Below are 22,255 nucleotides of genomic sequence, written 5' to 3' on the forward strand. Positions count from 1 at the left end.
CCAACTGTACTTATGATTCGGTTCCAACAATTTCTGAGTACTTGTGTATGTACTTTTAACATGTTCGTAAGAACCTGATGGTAATTCATTTGATAATGTATCTTCATTTGGATCACCGTCCGAATCTCCATCTGAACTTTCATATTCATTAGGAATGAATGCTATATCAATATGTTGACCTTCATCACTATCAGAATCTTCAACTAAATTTGGTAGATCGCTAATTCTCCGTCTCGGCATTATCAGTAACGTTACCAATTTAGAACAAAATAAAAACTAAAAGTTTTCCGAAATTATTATTTCAAAGAATAGATCCAATGTATAAATGTTTTCAACCGTTAGCCCGCCACTCAAACGTGATCTCTAACACGGAAGGATTTACGAAATGAAATAAACTTATCCAATTACAGTATAAGATCTCAAAATTTATCAGTAAAAAATACTGATATGATTCCAGATACCATGTGTGAGAATGAAAACACTTATTTGTCAATAGTTTATTTCTACATAAAGATATCAAATTGAACTCTGACAAAAAAGTGTTATATAGGTTTTCATCTCAATTTTATCCCCCGAATCGATTTCCGCATTCAGATTTTGAAAATTATGAATTTTTTTGTAATTTGTTTAAATAATTTGTTATAAACAATTGCAAATGACATAAGAAAAAATATATATATTTTATTTTTCACTTATGCAAAGGATAGCACAGTTTATTTTTTGCTATTCCAGATAGATTTTGCTTGGGACTTGACATGGTCACTTTTTCTCCCCAACATGCAATTGTTTATTCCTACGTTACACTAACAAATTGAATTCTGACAAAAAAGTGTTATATAGGTTTTCGTCTTGATTTCACCTCCAGAATCGATTCCCGCATTTAGATTTTGATAATTATGAATTTTTTTGTAATTTGTTTAAATAATTTGTTATAAACAATTGAAAATAACATAAAAAAAAATACGTATATTTTATTTTTCACTTATGCAAAAGATAGCACAGTTTGTTTGTCGCTATCTCAACCAGTCTTAGCGTGGGCTTTAATGGGTTAACGAACGCGTTTGCATGAGCTAGTTGTTATTTCGACAATCGTTATCGTAAATCACGCAACCGGTCGATCGGGATCCTCTCCTGTCTATTAGATGGTCGACGAGGCGTCCTGAGACGCCATTCCGATGTACCCGCTGATGAGATAGGAGCCCCGTGCCCTGAATATCACTGACTAGCCGTCGAACTGCAGCCGTGAGTGGCTAAAATCAGCCGTTGTTCTCCTTTCTCCCGATTAACTCTCTTTCGAACGACTCAGTTTAGGACTGCGCGCTCCCTCTTCTCTCTCATCCCTTGTAGGTGATTACACGAGGTCAGCGTACGACGACTGTGACGGAAGGAGACAACGGGGGAACCACCCGACAACAGTAGCGACCAGGACCTTACAGCCGATACTGTAGCGCTACCTGCCCCCCTAATGCGAGGACACAGTAGCTGGCGCCCAACTAAAAATAAAGGCTGCATACATCGACTGATTGTGCTGCTGGCGGCGGTCGAGACCGGAAGAATTGACCACTACTCGTTTTCCCCTCCCCCTCCCTCGTAGCAACTGTCAAGAATATGGACATACCAAAAACTATTGCTTCAAGAGTGCAATATGTTTAAAATGTGCAAGTAAGATGTGCAAATTGCTAAGGAAACCACACTGCAATTTATAAAGGATGTCCAATTCGCAAACAACTGCAACAAAAATTATTTCCCAGGCTGAGAGAAAAAAGTTACGTTAAAAACAGTAAACAAGAGCAACCAAACACAAACACTAATACTAATTCAAATTTAAATGCCAATAGTATCAGACCAAACATAACATATGCCCAAGTAACATCAAAACAAAACAATTAAAACATAACAACAGCAGAATTAAAAGATTTAAATTCTCAGGTAGAGCCAAATATTCACTCAAACGTTTATAATAACGCAAACAAACTCGAACATATGATGGAATAGCTGATTTGAAGAACGGACATTATGTTAAATCTTTTAACTGTACTAGTTAATAAAATAGCACAATGAACAGCCTAAAACTCGGTATCTGGAACGCAAATGGACTTATGCAGAGGCACCTGGAATTAACAACATTTCTAATCTTGTAACGGGCGGTTTTATATATAATAATAACAGTCGGTGAATTACTGCAAGGTGATCCAAGAAAGGCCAGCGACAGCTCCCCGTACTCCGAATTGCACTAGCGCAGTGAATTGTAAACTAATTTACAATTATCAATTTATTTATTTATTTATTTTTCATGTGCTGTTACGCGATGAGCACCAGCGGTACTATTAATAAATAATTATTATAACCTGCTATTCTTTCAAAACCTCCTCCGAAAGTCGTCATACCAATAAAGGCTGTTCACTTCAAGAAGAAGAAATTAACCAACGCTGCCGTAAACATATATTGCAAGAAAGAAAATAAGGAATTACGGAGCAATCAACTCAGACTTGTCGATTAACTGAAGAAGAGCGTTCGAAAAATACATTTAATATGTATTTTATTTTTGCGTAATTCATTGTTTAATTTTGCGTGAATGTATAGTAAATTTTCTTTATGCCACCAACGTAGATAACATATTTTCTTGAATTTTGCCTATATAAATGTAGGGCAGCTTTTATGATTCGGTCTGCGTACTTAATTAAGACTAAATATTTCTGATAGCAAAAATACGTAAAAGTGTATTTTTTTGCCGCAGAAATGTATGTCAAAATATTGAAATTATCTTCTCACAATTATCTATCAAAAATAATTGTAAAATCTATCTAATACATCCTAAGTGTAATAGCAATTAAAATGCTGCTTGATATACATATTCATATGCTGCATTAGCTACGCCCACCTATATCTATGCCTACGTTAAATAGACCGAGATAGCTTAATAGATAGAAAAGGACGGCGCATCACACTCAACTTTCCTAATAGACAGAGACAAGCCTGTATACGGATTGATACGATAGAGAGAGATAACATTAAACACCAAAAATCATCGAAACCGAAATTATATTGCGATTACGAAAAGTTACGACTAGGAGAAAGAGGGAGGGGAAGAATGAGCCGGAGTTTGCCGATGGCTTTTGACTGATACAGACGTATAGTCTGTGTCCTTGAACGGCTTTGCAGCTTCTTCGCGTGGTTCTCCTAGAATCGAAGTGCAATTATTTAGAAGCACCATAGCTCACTCGTGCTCACCGTGCCTGATTTCTAAGGGTGCTCTTACATGCGAGCGGACAAACGTTCGAGCGGACGAGCGGACACCCAAAACCCATAAAATTTTGTCCGCCGGTCGAAAATTTTTTGTCCGCCGGCGGACGGAAAACTGTCCGCTGCCGCACGGAAAACTGTCCGCCGGCGGACGAACGAAGGGTTCTCCGTTGAAGGCTTCAGTATATTGGTATCTCAATAATTATCAATTGTTTTTTTTTTCAATTATGCCATTTGAAAGTTATTAAAAATAGCTTAATTGTTGTAGTACTTGCCGGGTTTCACAATAAGTTTTTTTTCTCACGGCGTGCGGAAAGTAGCCTTCCGCACGCGTTTATCGAGTTCTTTTTCGGACTTTTAGCTCTGCGGTTTGATAACTAATGATTTTAGCAGAAAAAGCTTCAGATAAAAGTTCCTAATTATATTATCTACAAAAAAGTCAGTGTAGCCATTATTGTAAATACATTAGTTTACTTGCAAATTAAGAAAAAACATGAAATTTTGTAAACCATTTCAGGTTTTCGTGATTTTTTTGGTCAAATAAGTTTTAGAATAGTGCCTTCACTGACTTTATTGTAAGATCATTTATTACGGAACAACTTTTATCTAAAGCTTTTTCTGCTAAAATCAATCATTTTCAAACCGCAGAGATAAAAGTAGAAAAAAATGCTGTGACGCTACGCAGTAACTATACTTGACTACACTATACGTCGCGGGAAACGTCTGTTAGGTTGCCGCATTTACTTGCTGTGTACCATTGAATATTAAGGATTACTTATCATTTTATATTGCACATTATTTCATAAATTAATAAATTTCTCTTGTTGCTGACGTCACTGCAAGACTTTATCACCGAAAATCGTTCAATTTTTGCGATTCGAAGTTCAATAAAATTGTCTTTTGATAGAGACAATGAAAATCGTAAAACGATAACAAATGATCACTCGAATGAAGTTTCGAGTTTTCCTATTCACACTTTATTTAATTTTTTGTGGCGCAACGAAAAAGGGTCCAGCGCCCATAGACGCCCCGCGGCGCAAAGCCTCAACGGCCGCTTTCTGTTTTTGTTGACATAACTGCAAGACTTGTGATGATGCGTCATCACACAAAAATATATACTATCGGCACTGCAGCAGAACAGCCACGACCGCATACACCCGCCCACGCACGTCCGGATCTCGCGAAGTATGACCCCCAGAAGTTTCCCTGACCGATTCGCACGACCCTTACGCTCGCGTACAACCCCTCGCGCACTCACGACCCGATCCGACACTCCCCCGGGAAGCTAGAAGCCCTTAAAGTTTCCAGCCGCGATCAGCTGATCGCAAGCCCCCGTTAACTAAGACAGACCTAGCTAGACTAGAAGTAGGGGCGACCGAGCGCGTGAGAGCGAGCGAGACCGCCGATACTAGACCGATCGGACGCGAGTGAGGGGAATCGGTAAGACCAGCGAGCAGTGGATAGAAGAGGATAGACAAGCGACGCTATCTGACCGGCCAATCGTCATCGGCTTAGGGGTGGTTAAGCTAATGAGGCAAAACCGACGCTATCTCCGCGACCAGTAGGCAAATTAGGCGCGAAGAACCGACCAATAAACAAATTGCGCGGGCAAAAGGTATTAATATAGACGGCGCTGAGACCCGGCATAGCAACAAATCAGCCAATCGACAATAACTAAGGGGAAGTAAGTTAGGAGAAGCAGCGCGTCGCCGAAAAACAGCGCGCCAGTAACCGTTAAGCCTCGGCGGCGAGAAGTTCCCGTCGAGCCTCGCTGACGCGCGGTACCCGAAAGCAGAGAGAAAGCAGATAGAAGCAGGGAAAGCAGATAGAAGCAGAGAAAGCAGACGAAAATAGAAGCGAAAATAGAAGCGAAAGATTGCAGCGAAAATAGAAGCGAAAAGTAGAAAAGAAAAGGAAGTAGTGAGAGTAGTGAGAACAGAAAAGGAAGTAGTGAGAGTAGTGAGAACAGAAGAGAAAAGTAGTGAGAGTAGTGAGAATAAAAAAAAAGGTAGTGAAGAATAAAGAAAATAGTGATAAAGCAGCGATAGAAAGATAGTGAAGATTAGCGAAGTGACAAAGCAGCGACAGTAGCAATAACGGCAACGCAGGCAGCAATAGTAGCGGCCGCTACAGCGGCCTTGGCGGTTGTAGCCGCGACAGTATTTACCCGAAGATTCGACAGGAGTAAGTACCTTTTTCTACTACCGATGTTTGCATGACCGGCGATCGCGAGATTGTCGGGTAATTATTGACCGCCGCGTTTCGGGAGTGCCGTACGACCTTCGCGCGTTCGATGATGTGATATTCGCGCCTACTCGTTGCTGACTTTTGAAAGTCTCTTTGTCGAGCCGTTGCGTTGTCTATTGTCCGGGAGGCGAAGCTGTCGCGTGATTGCCGCACGTTGTGGCACGGGAGTGTCGTATGACCTTCGCGCGCCTTACATTTTGCGATCATATCTTTACCGCCGATTTTCCGAGCTTTCCTTTTGTTGAGTCGTCTCATTGTTCCGTGTCCGAGAGGCTAAATCAGTTTTTATTTTATGATAAGAACGGATGATTTACAAGTACAGTTAAAATGTCATAGTTGTCACAAATCTCTTTATTTGTATAATTCACATAACAATGTAAAACAATAAAAATTATTATTTACATTGATACTTATGTGTCGTTATAATGTGTTTTTTATTAATAAAATTGTAATCTCTGTTATATAATCCGATGCGTTATATTAATTGCTACTATCGTTAAGACTATATATTTATTGAAACTGAAATATAAAAATTGTAATATTTTCCTCCAGAAACAAAAATATTAAAAATATTATATTTTTGTTTGAAAATCATTAAGCCCTCAAACTTCTAATCAAATCACGACTAAATGCAAGAAAAATTTTGATTTCTTCGTTTGTAAGTCTGAATTGGGATAGCGTCTCGCTTGACATATTAACAAGTTTCGTAGATACAAGACCAAGTACGAAAGTGTCCTTACGTTTTAGTTTCGGACAAATTATCCGACAATAAATATGTTTTACGGTTTTGTAAATTTCGTAATTTACAGATAATCCCATTATTATACCTGACTTTAATATAAATTGTCTTTCCTGATTACTCGATCTACCAACAATGAATTGTGAACCAGAACACGTCTTTGTATTTTCAATAGTTACATTGTAAATAACGCTTTCATCCACTACAAATTGTTCAAATTTAAGTTCCATATAATTCTTTAATGACTCTTCAAAATCGTTATTATCATTAAAATTACGACGACTTTCAAATAATGTTGTTATCGTTGAATAATCATAGCAATCTGCTACCGACGTAGAACGTACTTTGTTTAATTCGAAATTAAAAAAGAAATCATCAAAAACATTAGGTAAAAAATTACCAACGTAGTACTCATTCTGAGTAAGATCTTTGGCACTGTTATATAAATTCTTAAACAAATTAATACAAGTGCTACTTTTTAAAAACGTCCTTCGCAACACACAAGTTACACTCTTATCAATTTCTAAATGAGTATAAATATTTGAATAAAATAATATACATTCTAAAACTAAACTATAAACTATTTCCGATGATATATCATTAAAATTTATTTGCAAATACTTCAATAAGTCAGATTTGTTTGTATACTAAAAATATTACTCAATAAATTTTGCGTAATAATTTTGTTACGTATTCGATAATAATCGAATTTGAATAACGCAGCTATCCTTTTGCAAATAATTTTCAGAACAATTTTAACGATATACGTTATGTAATCTTTGATATTCATACCACATGTCATGGTAACTGTTTGAACAAACGGACCTTTATCAGCATTAATATCTAAATATTCTCTCAAATTACTATTTATATCATCGACAATTATATAATTGTTGTTATACTTGTCATCGTAAGCATTGTCAAAATACATGCAGCACTCGATCTTTTCATAAATCACATTCTCATTGTCCTTTTTACATAAGTATATATGTATTATGGAATATCGTTGGGCTATATTAAAAATTAATAAATTAAGCAATTTTAAATTCCAATGGCAAAGTTCACCAAAGTTTTTCATCAAATATAATTTATTAACGTCAGGATTTACACTATTGCAAACGACTTTCCCTAATAAACAATACAGTAGAACTTGATATTGAATATACTCACTGTTTAAAGTAGTACTTAATTCATTGTACGTTGTCACGAGAATAGAAATGGCATTGCTGATGTAAATTTTAAATTTGAATTGCTCGGATTTCGTCCATGAAAAATGTTAACAAACATCGCAATTGTCACCACACGGAATTATTTGATTTTGAATTTTCAAAGCGTGAGCCAAGGCGACATGTTGGCAATGCAAATTATTCTCAAGGAATAAAAAAGTATTGTAAAGATCCCGCTTTCGTCGAATATGGTCGACTTCATCGACAGCTTGTACATCTTGCTTTGCAATAGCGAGTCTCTTCATTCTAAAAAAATTATCAAATCGAAAATATAAAATTATCTATATATTTATATCATACGGAAATATATTGTTTTTCATAATATATTTACATCAAATGTAAAGACAAAAACTATGATAATTTTATTTTTTTACCTTAAGTAATTTTTGTAATTGTACAGTTGTAAACACAAGGCAGTTTGCCCTTTACGACCTGCCCTTCCAGATTTTTGAATTTGTTCGGCTATTTGGGTACTCATATCCATCTGGATTACAAAATCGACATTTAAATTGTCGATACCCATTCTAAATGCCGACGTTGCAATGACAATAATAACGTTTCGCGTTTGTCGAAAACGTTGAACGATCAACGATTTTTCTAAACTCAATACATGAGAGTGATATATATCCACATGATTGATACCCATACTTTTTAAGTAATGATGCAAATAGTGACATTTATTGATTTCGAAGCAATAAATAATGCCCGTTCGATTGATTAACATTGTCCGTAACAAAAGAGCTACAAAACTGAAACTGGCATTATCATTGTGTAATGTTATTGTGAATTTTTCAATTTTTCTTCTCATAACTACTAATTGTCCCGCACTGATTCTAAAAACATTTTGGTGATTAAGTTGCAATACGTTTTCTCTCAAAGAATCTAGATTATTTGACAATATCGATGTATTCAATGTATAATACTGTAGATTATATCTACTAGTCATCCCTGCGATAAAAAAAAATCATTATAATCGAAACCACCCCCCCCCCCCTGATTGATAATACAACATAAAAAAGTCTCAATATATCGAAACTCAATATATTTATTTTTGATAATTATGATATTTTTATCTAACGAAAGAAAATATAATTTGTTATATCGCTGTTGTATGACCATCCGTGAATGTGTGAATTAATAATGTTTATATTTATCATGAGATTTCAACGTATAAGAACGTAAATATAATAATTAATATTTTTTTGTATGAAACGATAATATGAAACTCGTAATATTTTTGTATAAAGAAATATGAAATCTATAATATTATTATATGATTAAAATATATTTGATGGATTACGATATAAGGTATGTACTATCAATCAGGGGGGGGGGGATTATACGATTAAAATATATTTGATGGATTACGATATAAAGTATGTACTATCAATCAGGGGGGGGGGCTTACCATTTATTATCGTAAATGGAAAATTATTTTGACATTCCTCTTGAATAAATTGTATATCTTCCAAGCTCATGGTGGCTGAATAAAATGACCATGGTACTTTAATGCCGTATTCTTCTATTAATCTTTTTATAACATCCCGACAAGCTTTTCTGAATGTTGTTCCCCATTGAGTTATAACGTGACTTTCGTCAACTATAATTCGTTTCAATGATTTTTTGCTTTGTAATAAATAGCATAGAAATTTTGACATGTTTGAATTTTCATTCAATTTTTCCGGTGTAACGTAGATTAATTTTGTTTCCGCAAGCACTTTTCTATGTACGTCTGGATCGCTAATGATGCCTTTATTCAGACGGTCTAAGTCTCCGCATAATTTTAGGAATGGAATCTGCAATGGAAATTACAATGTAAATAGTTTATACAATTATACGAAAATATTATATTTACGTTTAAATCTTGCAGTTGCTTTGTGTGATCGTCGATTAAAGCTAATAATGGCGAAATTACTATATACAAGCCACTGTCGCACATTGGTGGTAATGTGAACGTTAACGTTTTCCCTGCACCAGTCGGTAGCATGGCTATCACATTGTCGGTCGTTAAATTAACTGAAATGATTTTCTCTTGATGTTTTTTAAAACTATTTAATTTAAACTTTTCCCGTAGTATATTAATTAACATTGTGTTTTTTACGTTTAGTTTTGTTCGTGTAACCGTTAAAATTTTTTCTTTAAAATATGTGTATGGTTTGTTTTTTACGACGTCGTATTCGTAACGTATACTATATATATTTATAGAACATTGGTCCTATAATATTTTGGAATGTGACAAAAGCATATCAGTTTCTTATGTATATCCACATGTTATGGCAACGCGCATGCACAGTAGGTACCCACAGCACGACCATATTGAAATTTTTATATTTCAGGCTAGTCGACTAGCGAATATCGTTGTGTGCGGTTCACTCTGTTGAGCGTTGTCGGGTGATGGTATCCCTTGCACGTAGATTGTTCAACATTAAACTTTTTTATAACAGATCAGTGTTGAAGATGTGGAGTAGCAGTGAATTTTCGGGCAGTGAATCTTCGGGTGATGGAGAGAATGATAGTGTAGTTACTGAAAATGTTGCTGGTAAAAAGAAAAGTGTTTTAGGCAAGAGAAAGAGAAAAGATGAGAGAGAAGGTGATAGTAAATCAGCACTCAAGCTTGTGAAGTACAAGTGGGGTATGGGTCGTCAGTTTAGGCGTGTGGTAAATGCCGACGAAGACGAATTGTCGCAGCATTTTGCCAATAAAAGGTTACGATTGGCTATATTGAAAGTGACAAATACTGTCAATTTTCGTATGAACAGTTTCAAGTCAGATCCTGTGTTGTTGGATGACCTCATTGCCTGTTTCAAATATTTGTTCAGAAGTCATGTCATTATACCTGGTCATTCGATGCTGAAGCCTATCGAGTTGGAAATTTTGAAGTTAACTTATATAAAAGAACTTACGTCGGCTTACAAACTTAGATCTACCAAACCTTCGGATGCAAGTATGCACAATCTTGTAAATGTTTTTGCAACGGCAAGACTAGCATTACTAAAGCCCTATCATCACTGCCCAGTTTGGGCTTTTGTGTATCACGTGTATGCTAAGTAAGTATAATTTTTTAAAGAAATTTAGTAATTATCCGTAGTATTTATTTGTTAAACAAAAAAATTAAAATTCTCATATTTTTGTTTGATTCGAAAATATGCGAATTTACATATTTCCGGATGAAACAAAAATATGAGAAGAAATAATATGTTACGTATACGTTATGTAACATTTACAAAAATGTCTATTTGTTTTATATTTAAGGCGTGAAGAAGCAGATATGTCAAGTATTTTCGAGAAAATTTCTGATATTGACAACTATGCAGCAGCGAAAGAACCTCCAAATGTCACTGAAGATGAGGTGAAAACAATTGTCAACAAATATGTTCTGCAGCTCGATAGCAAAAATTGTTGTCCAGCTGGTCAGGATCCTACTTTGAATTCAGCTCTACCTCTCAAGACAATCCAAAAAATCAAGCGCAACATGCAAGGAAAGAAATGTAAAGTACAAATACAGCATATGTTACTGCATCCAAATAATTTTTTTGGGCAAGTAACGGAAGATGATGTCGTAGATATGGCTTATTTTACAAGGATTTTTTAGTAAGTATAATATGTTATTTTTGCTCTAATAATGGACGAGCAAGAATGTTTGTTTGTTTGTTTGTTTAAATCGATTTTAATTTTTTTTTAGTGAGTGAAACATTCCCCGTGATGTCATGGCTCAACCACTGAGGAGAAGAATTTTCAGGCAGTATCACCATAATCCAGAGGAGGATGCAGCTGCAGCATTGGTTCCAAGGATTGAAATGTTGGACATTGAGTAAGTACAAATAAATTTTTTAAAACAAGAATATGGAAATCACCATATTTTCGTTTATCGTACGAAAATATGGTGATTTCCATATTCTTGTCTTGAAATATTATGAATGTTCTTCTTATTTTATTATTACTTTTTTTAGTGAAATTATTGCATCTGGTGGGAAAGACGACTTTTATAGCTATCCACATCCTGTTACCGAGTACGTTCGACGAGTTTCAAGCACCTTCGCGCAGTTTTCGACGCACTACTCTCCAGCAAGCTTCGCATCAACTGGCTCAAATGCGCCTTCGCCAAGAAGGAAGTCTCCTTCCTCGGTTTCACAGTCAACGCTGATGGTTTCAAGCCGCCAGCAGCTAAAGTCGACACCATCGTCAACTACCCCAGGCCGCACACGATACATCAACTCAAACGCTTTCTCGGCGCGATAAACTACTTCCGCCATCACATCAAGCAGGCAGCCCAGTATCAAGCTCTGCTCAACGATCAACTCAAGGGAGCCAAGAAAAAGGACATGCGTCCCATCTTTTGGACCTCTCAACTCGAGGAGGCTTTTGAGGCCACAAAAACTGCCTTAGCCAACGCCACCTCGTCGAACTTCCTAGACCCAGAAGCCCAGATCTTCCTCATCACAGACGCCTCTGCCACGGCTCTCGGTGCCTCCCTGGAGCAACACATCAATGGGAAACCCTCCCCTCTTGGCTTCTTCTCCAGGAAGTTTTCGCCAGCGGAGCAGAAATACAGCCCATACGATCGCGAACTGCTAGCAATCTTCGCATCGCTCAAACACTTCGCACATATTGTCGAAGGCAGGAACCTCACGATCTGCACGGACCACAAGCCGCTCGTCAAGGCTTTTCAGCAACGGCCCGAAAAAGTCTCTCCTCGCCAGCTGCATCATTTGGACTACATCGGCCAGCTCTGCACCAATATCGTACACGTACCAGGCAATCAAAATTTAGTCGCAGACGCCCTTTCGCGCATCTGCACTGTAACCATGCCCACCAAGCTCGACGCTAAAACGATCTCTGAAGCTCAGGCGGACCCAGAAGCCGCCATGTCTGAAGCAGATTCAACCTCTCTGAAGCTCCAATCGCTAAACATCGAAGGAAACAGCGTTCTCTGCGACGTCGCAACAGGTACTGTGTGCCCCTACCTGCCCCTCTCCCTGCGCAAAACAGCCTTCGACGTCGTGCACGCACCTTCACATCCAGGCGGCCGAGAAACTTGCAGGCAAGTCAAGGAGCGCTTCGTCTGGCCAGGCATGAAGAAAGACACCCTGCGCTGGGCACGTGAGTGTATTCCTTGTCAGCGTTCTAAAATCCGTCGTCACACTCGCAATCAACCAAACCACATCGAGATACCCGAGGCGCGCTTCAGCCACCTCCACCTCGATCTTATCATTATGCCTCTGGTAAGAGAACACAGATACTGCCTAACAATAATAGACCGCTTCTCTCGTTGGCCTCACGCAGTTCCGCTAAAGGACATATCCGCGGAGACAATTGCGTTAGCCTTTTACAGAGAATGGATCTCCATCTTCGGCACGTCGCTCACAATCACCACCGACCAGGGTCCGCAGTTTGAGTCTGCACTTTTTACGGCTTTAGCTCAACTTATAGGATCAACCCGCATCAGAACAACGCCCTACCACTCCCAAGGAAATGGAATGACAGAGAGGTGGCACCGCACACTAAAAGCTGCGCTCACTTGTCACTCCACAGTGCCTTGGTTGGACATCCTCCCAACCGTTCTGCTGGGACTTCGTACAGCCTTCAAGCCGGACCTCGGAGCATCACCTTCGGACCTCCTCTTTGGCACCTCGCTAAGAGTGCCAGGAGGATTCTTCGTAAAGGACGACCGGCCTATCTCTTCCAGCTCTTTTCTGGACTCGCTGTGAAACCACTTCCGTGCAGTGCAGTCTACACCCACTGCACACCACATCAAAACGAAAATCTTCATGCATCAGGACCTTCGCACCTGCTCACACGTCTTCAAGCGCGTGGCCCCAATCCAGCCGCCGCTCTCTCTTCCTTACACAGGCCCACACAGAGTCATCAAGAGACTCGACGACTTCAGGTACACCATCGACGTGGACGGCAGATCAGCAACGGTCTCCACCTCACTACTGGTAGCAGGCTACATAGCCAACGACCTTCCACAACCGGCCCCCGCACCGCCCAAGCGCATCCATTTCGCGCCAACGGAGCCTTCAACCCACCGTCCACCAGAGCAAGGGTTGCCCTCAAACCAAGCAACCTCCAGGGGGGGGAGTGGATGTGGCGCCTTCACCGACCGGACATCTCGCGCCATCAGAAGGCAGCACTTTCCAGCCTCGCCGCTAACCGCGCAAGCAAGCGCTCGTTCCGCGAGCGGACTGCGAGTAGCGCATCAGTCACGGCCCAGCGCCCTCATCGCACACAACTCATCTTCTTTCTCTGTGCTCATACAGGCAAGGCATTGTGCTCTGAGCTATTGCCTTGCCCTTTGTCTTTCCGTACCCACAGCTGTGGCCTTCCGTAATCATTATCGTGTCTCTCAAGTGCTGTAAATAAAGTTCAAACGCAGTATAAATAAGGTGTAAATAAAAGTGAGCATTCTACATTTGGGCCATTCCTTTTCTTCGGCTCAACTTTCATCCAACCACGTTTGCCGGCGAGAATCATTCGGGCGCAAGGCGCATAGAGGACTTTGGGCTCGGCACGAGGAGCAGACGGGAAGCTAGATTCTGATAGCTTTTCCCGCGCGGCAGCTCCAACCTCCAAATCTTACATGTTCATTCTGCCAAGAAACCGCTCCTTCATTATTGAAATAACAACAAAATTCCTCTCTGATCTTCCACGTTGATCTTGCGCTGTTGTCGATAGTTGTAACATCTTCGACTTCATCGAATGATTCTCCTTGCCGTTGAATATCATCCATGTCGGTATTAAATTCTCAAGGATCTTGTTTGCGGAGCCAATTATGCAAACAGACTGTTGTCTTGACAATCTCGATGGTGGTCCTCCCACTAGCATTTATTGCTTGGTGATATACTCGCCACGTATTAACGAGTATACCGAAGGTGTTTTCTATAGTTCTTCTGGCACAACTCAAGCGATAATTGTAAATACATTGTCTTATCTCCAAATTCTGCTTCGGATAAGGTCTCTGCATGTAGCTTTTGGCAGGGAAAGCTTCATCACCGACCAAACAGTATGGTAACGGTGTTGGTCTTTGGGTAGAAATTGGAGCCGGTTCGGGAACATTCATATCGTTCGACTCGAATTTCTGCCCAAAGACACAGTCGCTGAAAATTCCACCGTCGCTTCTACGTCCGTATGCGCCAATATCCACACACCGGATAAGATAATTGGCATCGCAAACGGCTAATAATACGATGCTGTGGTACCCTTTGTAATTGAAGTTTTGGGAACCTGCGTTTGGAGGACACTGAAAAAAAAATTATTTAAAAATTTGTTAATCTTAGTTGAAAGAGATTATGTATCCCCCAATACATGGATGAAAATAATTCCTTTACTACATGAATCTAAAGTGTAGGAGTATGCTCTCAAAATTTCAAATCATAATTCGAAGCGGTTCAGCCGTTATTGAAAGATACCCTTTTAAAAGTCTCCCATGAAAGTTTTCACTTCGGCACTCGATTTTCTTTTTATTTTTTTTTTGTTATAAAAGTATGACTTTTACTTACTTGGATCCGTACATGTTTCCCGTCAATGGCACCTATACAATTTGGAAATTGCCAAGTATCTTGAAAACCACGTGCGATTTTGAGCGACTCCTCCGTTGGTATATTCGCTGGTAAAACAAGTGGCTGAAGTACAGCCCAAATGGCTTGGCAGGTCTGGTAAACAATATTGCTTACAGTTGGTCCTGACACATAAAACTTTTGCGATATCGACTGCATATAATCGCCGGAAGCTAAGTATCTAAAATGAGTTGTTCATGTTATTTTATGTATAAATAACAAATAGTTATTACGAATAATCATCAATAAAGAAAAATGTTGAAATACCTTAGTGTTAAAGCTAATCTCTCGTTTGGTGGTATTGGCTCTCTAACTACAAACTGCTTAGTTATGTACGGTCCGACTATTAAAAGTAACTCTTCCATCTGCATTGCTGACATTCTAAAGTGGTTTAGATGCTGCGAGGACGTAAGCAAAGGGTACCACGCTAAAAATCCAAGATTTTTGCGTTGTTCGAACAACGGTGTTACCCAGCATGAACGTTTTCTTCCTTTCTTCAATTCTTCATCGACGAGCGTAAGGAATTCAACGCTGGATTCTACCACTTTGTTGATCCAAGTAGTATGTACTGCGCGGACTGCTCTACAATACTCTTTTGCGTATAATAGTTTTTTTCTGTCTAAACTGCATCGTGCCCATGGGCGAGAGAGCTCTGAAGAACTAGGGTTCGGATTTTCAAAACTCATGGTGACACAACACACAGCTTATTACAGGAAACTTGCCACGCAAATAGTGTCGTTCACTGAAACTGCATCCAATTTATACTTTTGCACGGACGCGCCCACTATAGTGCAGAGGTTGAGCCCATAGTGTAGGAGGATCCTTACCAGAGAAAGTCTCGAAGAGGGAGTTGACTATAAGTTTTCACTGGTCGACTCGAAGTAAAACAGAAGGCTATAAGTGATGGAGGGGCAAAACTTGAGGCGATGATTTGCCACTGCAAAATTTGTAGGCAATAGTGAAAAGTAGGGATTTAGCTATACAAATTGAGCTAGTCAAGTTGATGAGCATAGTAGCCGAGAAATCGTTGGTGCAGTGTCTTCTCTTTGCTAATAATCGCTTTGCTAAAATCAGTTGTGCTCTGTAAAATCGTCGCAATCGCTGCTGCAGTGTGATCTGATAACTACTTAAACCAGCTCTACTTCGTGTATTTCATCATACACAATCATACGATGAGTGACTTGTTCGAGGTGAGTTTTGTTTTTTTTAAGATAGAGATAAATAACACGTTAGAAGTTGTATTTCGTTTTGTACATTCAATTCTGGATTATGTAATGAAATTAATTATTGTGATTCTCTTGATTTGCAGATGTGGGAATTGCCCTATACGTGTGGCTTATGTAGACGAGAGTTGGACGGGTATGAAACGGAAGATCATGAGTGCCTTCAAGGTTATCATGATATATACACCGATATTCTAGATGTAATATATCCGAAAGTTGGTGAGTTGAATATATGTCATTCACTAAGATTATTAATGTTGTTTATTAATATATTTCTCAACATATGGTTTATTGTCCTTTCAGATGATGAAAACATACTCTGGAGCTCAAGAGTCCATGGACAGAGGGAGACATTATGTATTCCTATTCCCGTGGAGCCGATGGTGAACCCTTTTCCGTCAATTCAGGAAATCATGAGCAGAGCCGCTTTGAATGTCCGCATTATTGAGGAATAACAACCGCCATCGAACGAAGTATCATTGGACGAAATGCTGATAAATCTCGTCCGTGAACGACCAGAGCTATGGGACACGACACTTCCCATTCAACGGAAGTCAAGAATGAGGATCAGGGATGTATGGGAACAAGTTGGTAGCGAATTGGGCTCGGACGCAAAAAAAGTCGCAAAGCAGTGGAAACACCTGGTGGATTACAGCCGAAGATTGAAAAGAAAGGCACCCAGGAGTGGATCAGCCGCAAGTTTAAAAAAACCCTGGCCACTGATGGATAGTCTTTCTTTTCTTGACAAAACCGATTTGGATACTCGGGAAACGACGTCGAATATGGGATTCGGCAATCTCGGTGATGACGGAAACGGTAATGAAACTGACATGGACTGCTCCGAAGTAGCACCGGTGATGCCAGAGTTTACAACGAGTAGGACTCACAAAAATACGCAGAATAATAAGCCAATAATGGACGCAGCAAAAACATTAGCGGACGCGATAAAAGAGTCTGTGACGAATTTACATGTGCCCGATTTAGAACAAGTTCTTGCTTTGTCGCTTACCACAGGTAGTGAAAGAAGCGAGTTAGATGCAACCGTGGAATTGTGGTACATAAAACTACAGAGCATTAAAGATAAAAAAATTCTCCGGCGACTTATGCGCGACGTATCAAATCTCATTGATGATCGTTTACTACAAATAGAATAGATGTAAATATAAATATAATAAATAAGAACCGTTTGTCTCCATTCGCCTGCTGCGTACGACTTTTCAATCGCCGCGTACGGCATTTGGATCGCCGCGTACAACGGTACACAAGACGAAATATTGCACGTCAGATCATATGCTTCATTGTGTCCGTGCGGCTTAAGAAACGCCTGCCGCGAAAAAAACTCTCCGGCAACTTATGCGCGACATATCTGTATATAAATAAAATAAATGTACAAAAATATAACATATAAATGAAATAGATTGTGAATATTTATATTATAATGAAATAAAAGATAAAAATAATTTACTGAAGTTTTACTGAAATTGTTTTGAAAAAATAAGAAAAGCTTAACTGCATTCTCAGGAAAACTCAAAACTTAATTCAAGTGTTCTGTAACGGTCCTGTCTGATTTGTCTCCTATTTTCCTCTGCAAAACGGCAACCCATCACACACGACACAATTAGAGAAAATCGGTAATTGAGCGTAGGCGCTTTTCACACGTATATGCAAATGTGTTAGGGCAACTCTGCGAAAACATTACCATATAAAGAGCGTGACGTCACGACCGAGGGAAAATTTATTGTTTACAACAGAAAACCGTCAATTATAAAGTTTTTTAAACGAACAAAAGTATTTCTTAGTTAAATTTGATGCGCTGATTCTGAATTTCATGTTGATATAACTCTCAAATCGATATTTGTTAGTCAAATCTAATCTATAAGTTAACATTGTTAGTTATTTTGCAATAAACAATGATATTGTTATTTCTAGCATACGATTACAATCTCGACGTATTGAAACAGAAAAGCAAGAATTTGACACTTTGATAACTAATTACTCATTAAGTTATCAATAAATAAACAATTTATAATTTTTTTAAACAATTAAAATAACACGGTTCGATAGCAAATCGATCACACGTATCTGTAAAATTGATGATTATGATTGTCACTAATTTGCTGATTTTTAAATCGTTAAAAAAGAAATTTGCAAATCTGTTTTTTAATTATTATTCAAAATTAGAGAGCAACATTAATCATCTTTTATATGGATAACAATCTTCTAACCACAAGCGATTTTTCCATGTGAAAATTTTCCATAATTTTATTGTAAAAATGGCGTAATTTGATTATTAAATTGTATAGCTTATAACTTTAAAAGGCGATTTTTCCTAGAGATGCAATTTATGTTAAAAAATATATCTTTTCCAGTTTAATTTTTTAAATCGCATAATTGTAATTTCGATCGAGCCATTTTGCGATAAAACGTGTACAAAATTTGCGTCAAAGACAAAAATAGCGTTGTAGGGGCTACCAAGCGTAGAAAGGAGCCCATTTCGCATGTCTAAATTCGCTCGTCGCTGGGGCAAAAGGACTCACTTTCCTACCTTGCTTAGCAGCGCGAGCACTGTGTAGAAATAAAGCCTTAGCTATTGCCTGAGACGAATTTCTTTTCAGTGGTTAGCCTGTTGAACTCCTTTCCTACTGATCTCTAAGAGCTCAACTCATGAGACTATCTCTCTCATGAGAAAAAAGCAGCCTTAGAGATCTTCCCTCCTGAAACATATCTATTGTTGAGAAGTCAAATTGAGTAGTAATCGCGGCGCTGTCGGGCCTCTCCCCGATAGATGCGATTGCTATCAATTGCACTTCGAAGCAGCTCATCAAGTTGGCAAGCCTCGTGGTTTGCCACTCGAAAGATTTTCTTTTGATTATTTAGATTGCGCGCGTGTCAACTTCTTGCTTTTCTCGGAGACGTTATTGCGAATTTAATGTAAAGAGTCCGAACTAGTATTTTAATAACGCGAGATACACTCAAACGTTACAGTTCAATTGTTATCGTTTTACCATTATCATTGTCTCTGTCGAAAGACAATTTCATTTGTCTTCGAATCGCAAAATGCCAACGAATTCGGTGATAACGTCTTGCCGTGACGTCAGCAAAAAGAGAAAGCGTCCGCAATTGCACCTATTCAGAAAGGACTTGATTAATTATTGTTCTTTCGAAGGACAGTACAACTTCAACTGCCGTTAATGTCAACGCAAAGGGGACTAATGATTCAATGAATGGTTTAACTAATTTAAAATAAAGCTACAGACAATTTCCAACATAAAGTTCAAGGTTAATTACGCTAGACCCATCGATGCAAAAATTTTGTTTGTAGAACATAACGGTTTGGGCGAAATTGAATAGCGTGGCATCATCCCTTAACGACGTTTGCCCAAAGAGAAAGCGGCCGGAGTTGCGCCTATTCAGAAATGCCTTGATGGATTATATTGTTCTATCGACCGGTTATTACAACTTTAACTGCCGTTAATGCCAACGCAAAGGGGACTGATGATGCGATGAATGGTTTGAGTAATTGCAAATAGATTAGAAACAGTTTTAGAAATAAAGTCCAAGGTTAGTTATGCTCGGCCTACCGTTGTAAAAATCGTGTTTATATAAAATAACAATTTGGGCGAAATTGAATCGCATAGCATCTTCCTTTGACAGCGACAGCCGAAAAGAGAAAGCGGCCGGGCGTCTACCGGCACTTGCTCTTTTTCGTTGCGCCACAAAAAATTAAATAAAGTGTGAGGAGGAAAACCCGAAACTTAATTCGAGTGATCAATTGCAATCGTTTTTCAATTATCATTGTCTACAAGACAATTTTATTTGTCTTCGAATCGCAAAAATTAAACGATTTTAGGTGATACAGTCTTGCCGTTATGTCAACAAAAAGAGAAAGCGGCCGTTAAGGCTTTGCGCCGCGGGGCGTCTATGGGCGCTGGACCCTTTTTCGATGCGCCACAAAAAATTAAATAAAGTGTGAGGAGGAAAACTCGAAGCTTCATTCGAGTGATCATTTGTTATCGTTTTACGATTTTCATTGTCTCTATCAAAAGACAATTTTATTGAACTTCGAATCGCAAAAATTGAACGATTTTCGGTGATAAAGTCTTGCAGTGACGTCAGCAACAATCAACCGGAACCGTCAGGAACACTCGAGCCCCCCAAAAAGAGCACCAAGAACGATGACTCGACTAAACCCTTCATAATTTCGTAAGTGAAAATTTTTTTTTCTTGAACTCTTATTCTTATTGGCGTGCCTATAATAAGGAATATCTGTTCAATATCTGAAATGTAAACCTTCTCTTTAGTATTCCTATACACACACACACACACACACATATCTATATATATATGTGTTTGTGTGTATACTAGAATGAACGATATATATGTTAATATCAAAGTCGTATACCTTATGCTCTAGTATAGAAGAATACGCCCCGTCTTCAAGAATGCAAGCCTTGGTAAACCGTATGATCCAGCCATCACATCCGACTAAGTAAGGTTCTTTCATCTCGAATTCTCATTCTTTGTTCTCGGACAGACGGTACAGTATAGTATTTTCATGCCAAGAATAACGAATGAAATGTAACACACTTACATTCCTTTACCTCGGCATGAAAATACTAGATTGCCTTTTCGGTCCGAGATTGAGGAATGAGAGCTTGCGATCCAAGAAATGAGCATTCTCCATAGAATTGATATAAAGATTTACATTAATAATAATAATTTACAATAATAATTTTATTATTCCAGTTCGAGTCAGCAGCCGGAGGTCCTGGCCAAGACCGTGATGCTGCCAACAGATCAGCAGCAGCAGGAGCAGCAGCAGCAACAGCAGCAGGTCGCTGATCAGCAGTAGCAGCAGCTCGTCGCTCAGGTGCAGGGTGAGGAACCGTCAGGAACCTCCTCGTAAGTAGTTTCCTATGCCGACTTTGGAGAGCCTTCATTTCTTGGATCTCGAACTCTCATTCCTTGTTCTCGGACAGACGGTACAGTATAGTATTTTCATGCCAAGAATAACGAATGAAATGTGACACACTTACATTCCTTTACCTCGGCATGAAAATACTAGATTGCCTTTTCGGTCCGAGATTGAGGAATGAGAGCTTGCGACCCAAGAGATAAGCTTTCTCTATGGAATTGATGTATAGATATACATTGATCATAAATTATTTACATTAATAATTTCATTATTCCAGTTCGAGTCAGCAGCCGGAGGTCCCTGCCAAGGCCGCAAAGCTGCCAACAGATCAGCAGCGGCAGCCGGCACCGTCAGGAACACTCTCCCATAACTTGAATGACCCACGAATACAAGCTTTAGAAAAGCGTATGATCACGCCATCACATGCGACTTCGCAAGCGTAAGTTCTTTTATCTTGAACTCTCATTCTCTGTTCTCGGACAGACGGTACCGTATAGTGTTTTAATGCCGAGAATTAGGAATGGAATGTGACACACATATATTCCCTATCTTTGGCATGCAAGTACTATACCGCCTCATCGGTCCGAGATTAGGGACTGAGAGCTTGCGACCCAAGAGATAAGCTTTCTCTATGGAATTGATATATAGATATACATTGATCATAAATTATTTACATTAATAATTTCATTATTCCAGTTCGAGTCAGCAGCCGGAGGTCCCTGCCAAGGCCGCAAAGCTGCCAACAGATCAGCAGCAGCAGGAAGTCGCTGATGATCGGGCGTCTCAGGCGTCTCAGGCGTCACCAACCTCCTGGTAAGTAGTTTCCTATGCCGACTTTGTAGATCGTTCATTTCTTGGATCTCGAACTCTCATTCTCTGTTTTCGGACAGACGGTACCGTATAATGTTTTCATGCCGAGAATTGTGAATGGATTGTGACACACATACATTCCTTATCTTCGGCATGCATATACCATACCGCCTTTTCGGTCCGAGATTAGGGAATGAGAGCTTGCGACCCAAGAGATAAGCTTTCTCTATAGAATTGATATAAAGATGTACATTAATAATAAAAACTTACCTTATACCTACAGTTCTGAAGATGAC

The 22,255-nt window shown here is 39.0% G+C and overlaps 1 protein-coding gene across 1 annotated transcript; it reads right to left on the reverse strand.

The window, feature by feature from the left end:
- Positions 1-14,200: 14,200 nt before the first annotated feature.
- On the reverse strand, positions 14,201-15,391 carry LOC131667185 (putative nuclease HARBI1). The gene is made up of 3 exons (XM_058940491.1): positions 15,279-15,391; positions 14,955-15,192; positions 14,201-14,695 (listed from the first exon to the last, which is right to left on the reverse strand). The coding sequence occupies exons 1-3, from the start codon at positions 15,389-15,391 to the stop codon at positions 14,201-14,203; spliced, it is 846 nt and encodes a 281-aa protein (XP_058796474.1).
- Positions 15,392-22,255: the final 6,864 nt, after the last annotated feature.

The sequence above is a fragment of the Phymastichus coffea genome, unplaced genomic scaffold, assembly GCF_024137745.1.
Source record: "Phymastichus coffea isolate CEN01 unplaced genomic scaffold, Cenicafe_Pcof_1.1 PCOF00001, whole genome shotgun sequence".
In the NCBI taxonomy this organism is placed as follows: Eukaryota; Metazoa; Arthropoda; class Insecta; order Hymenoptera; family Eulophidae; genus Phymastichus; species Phymastichus coffea.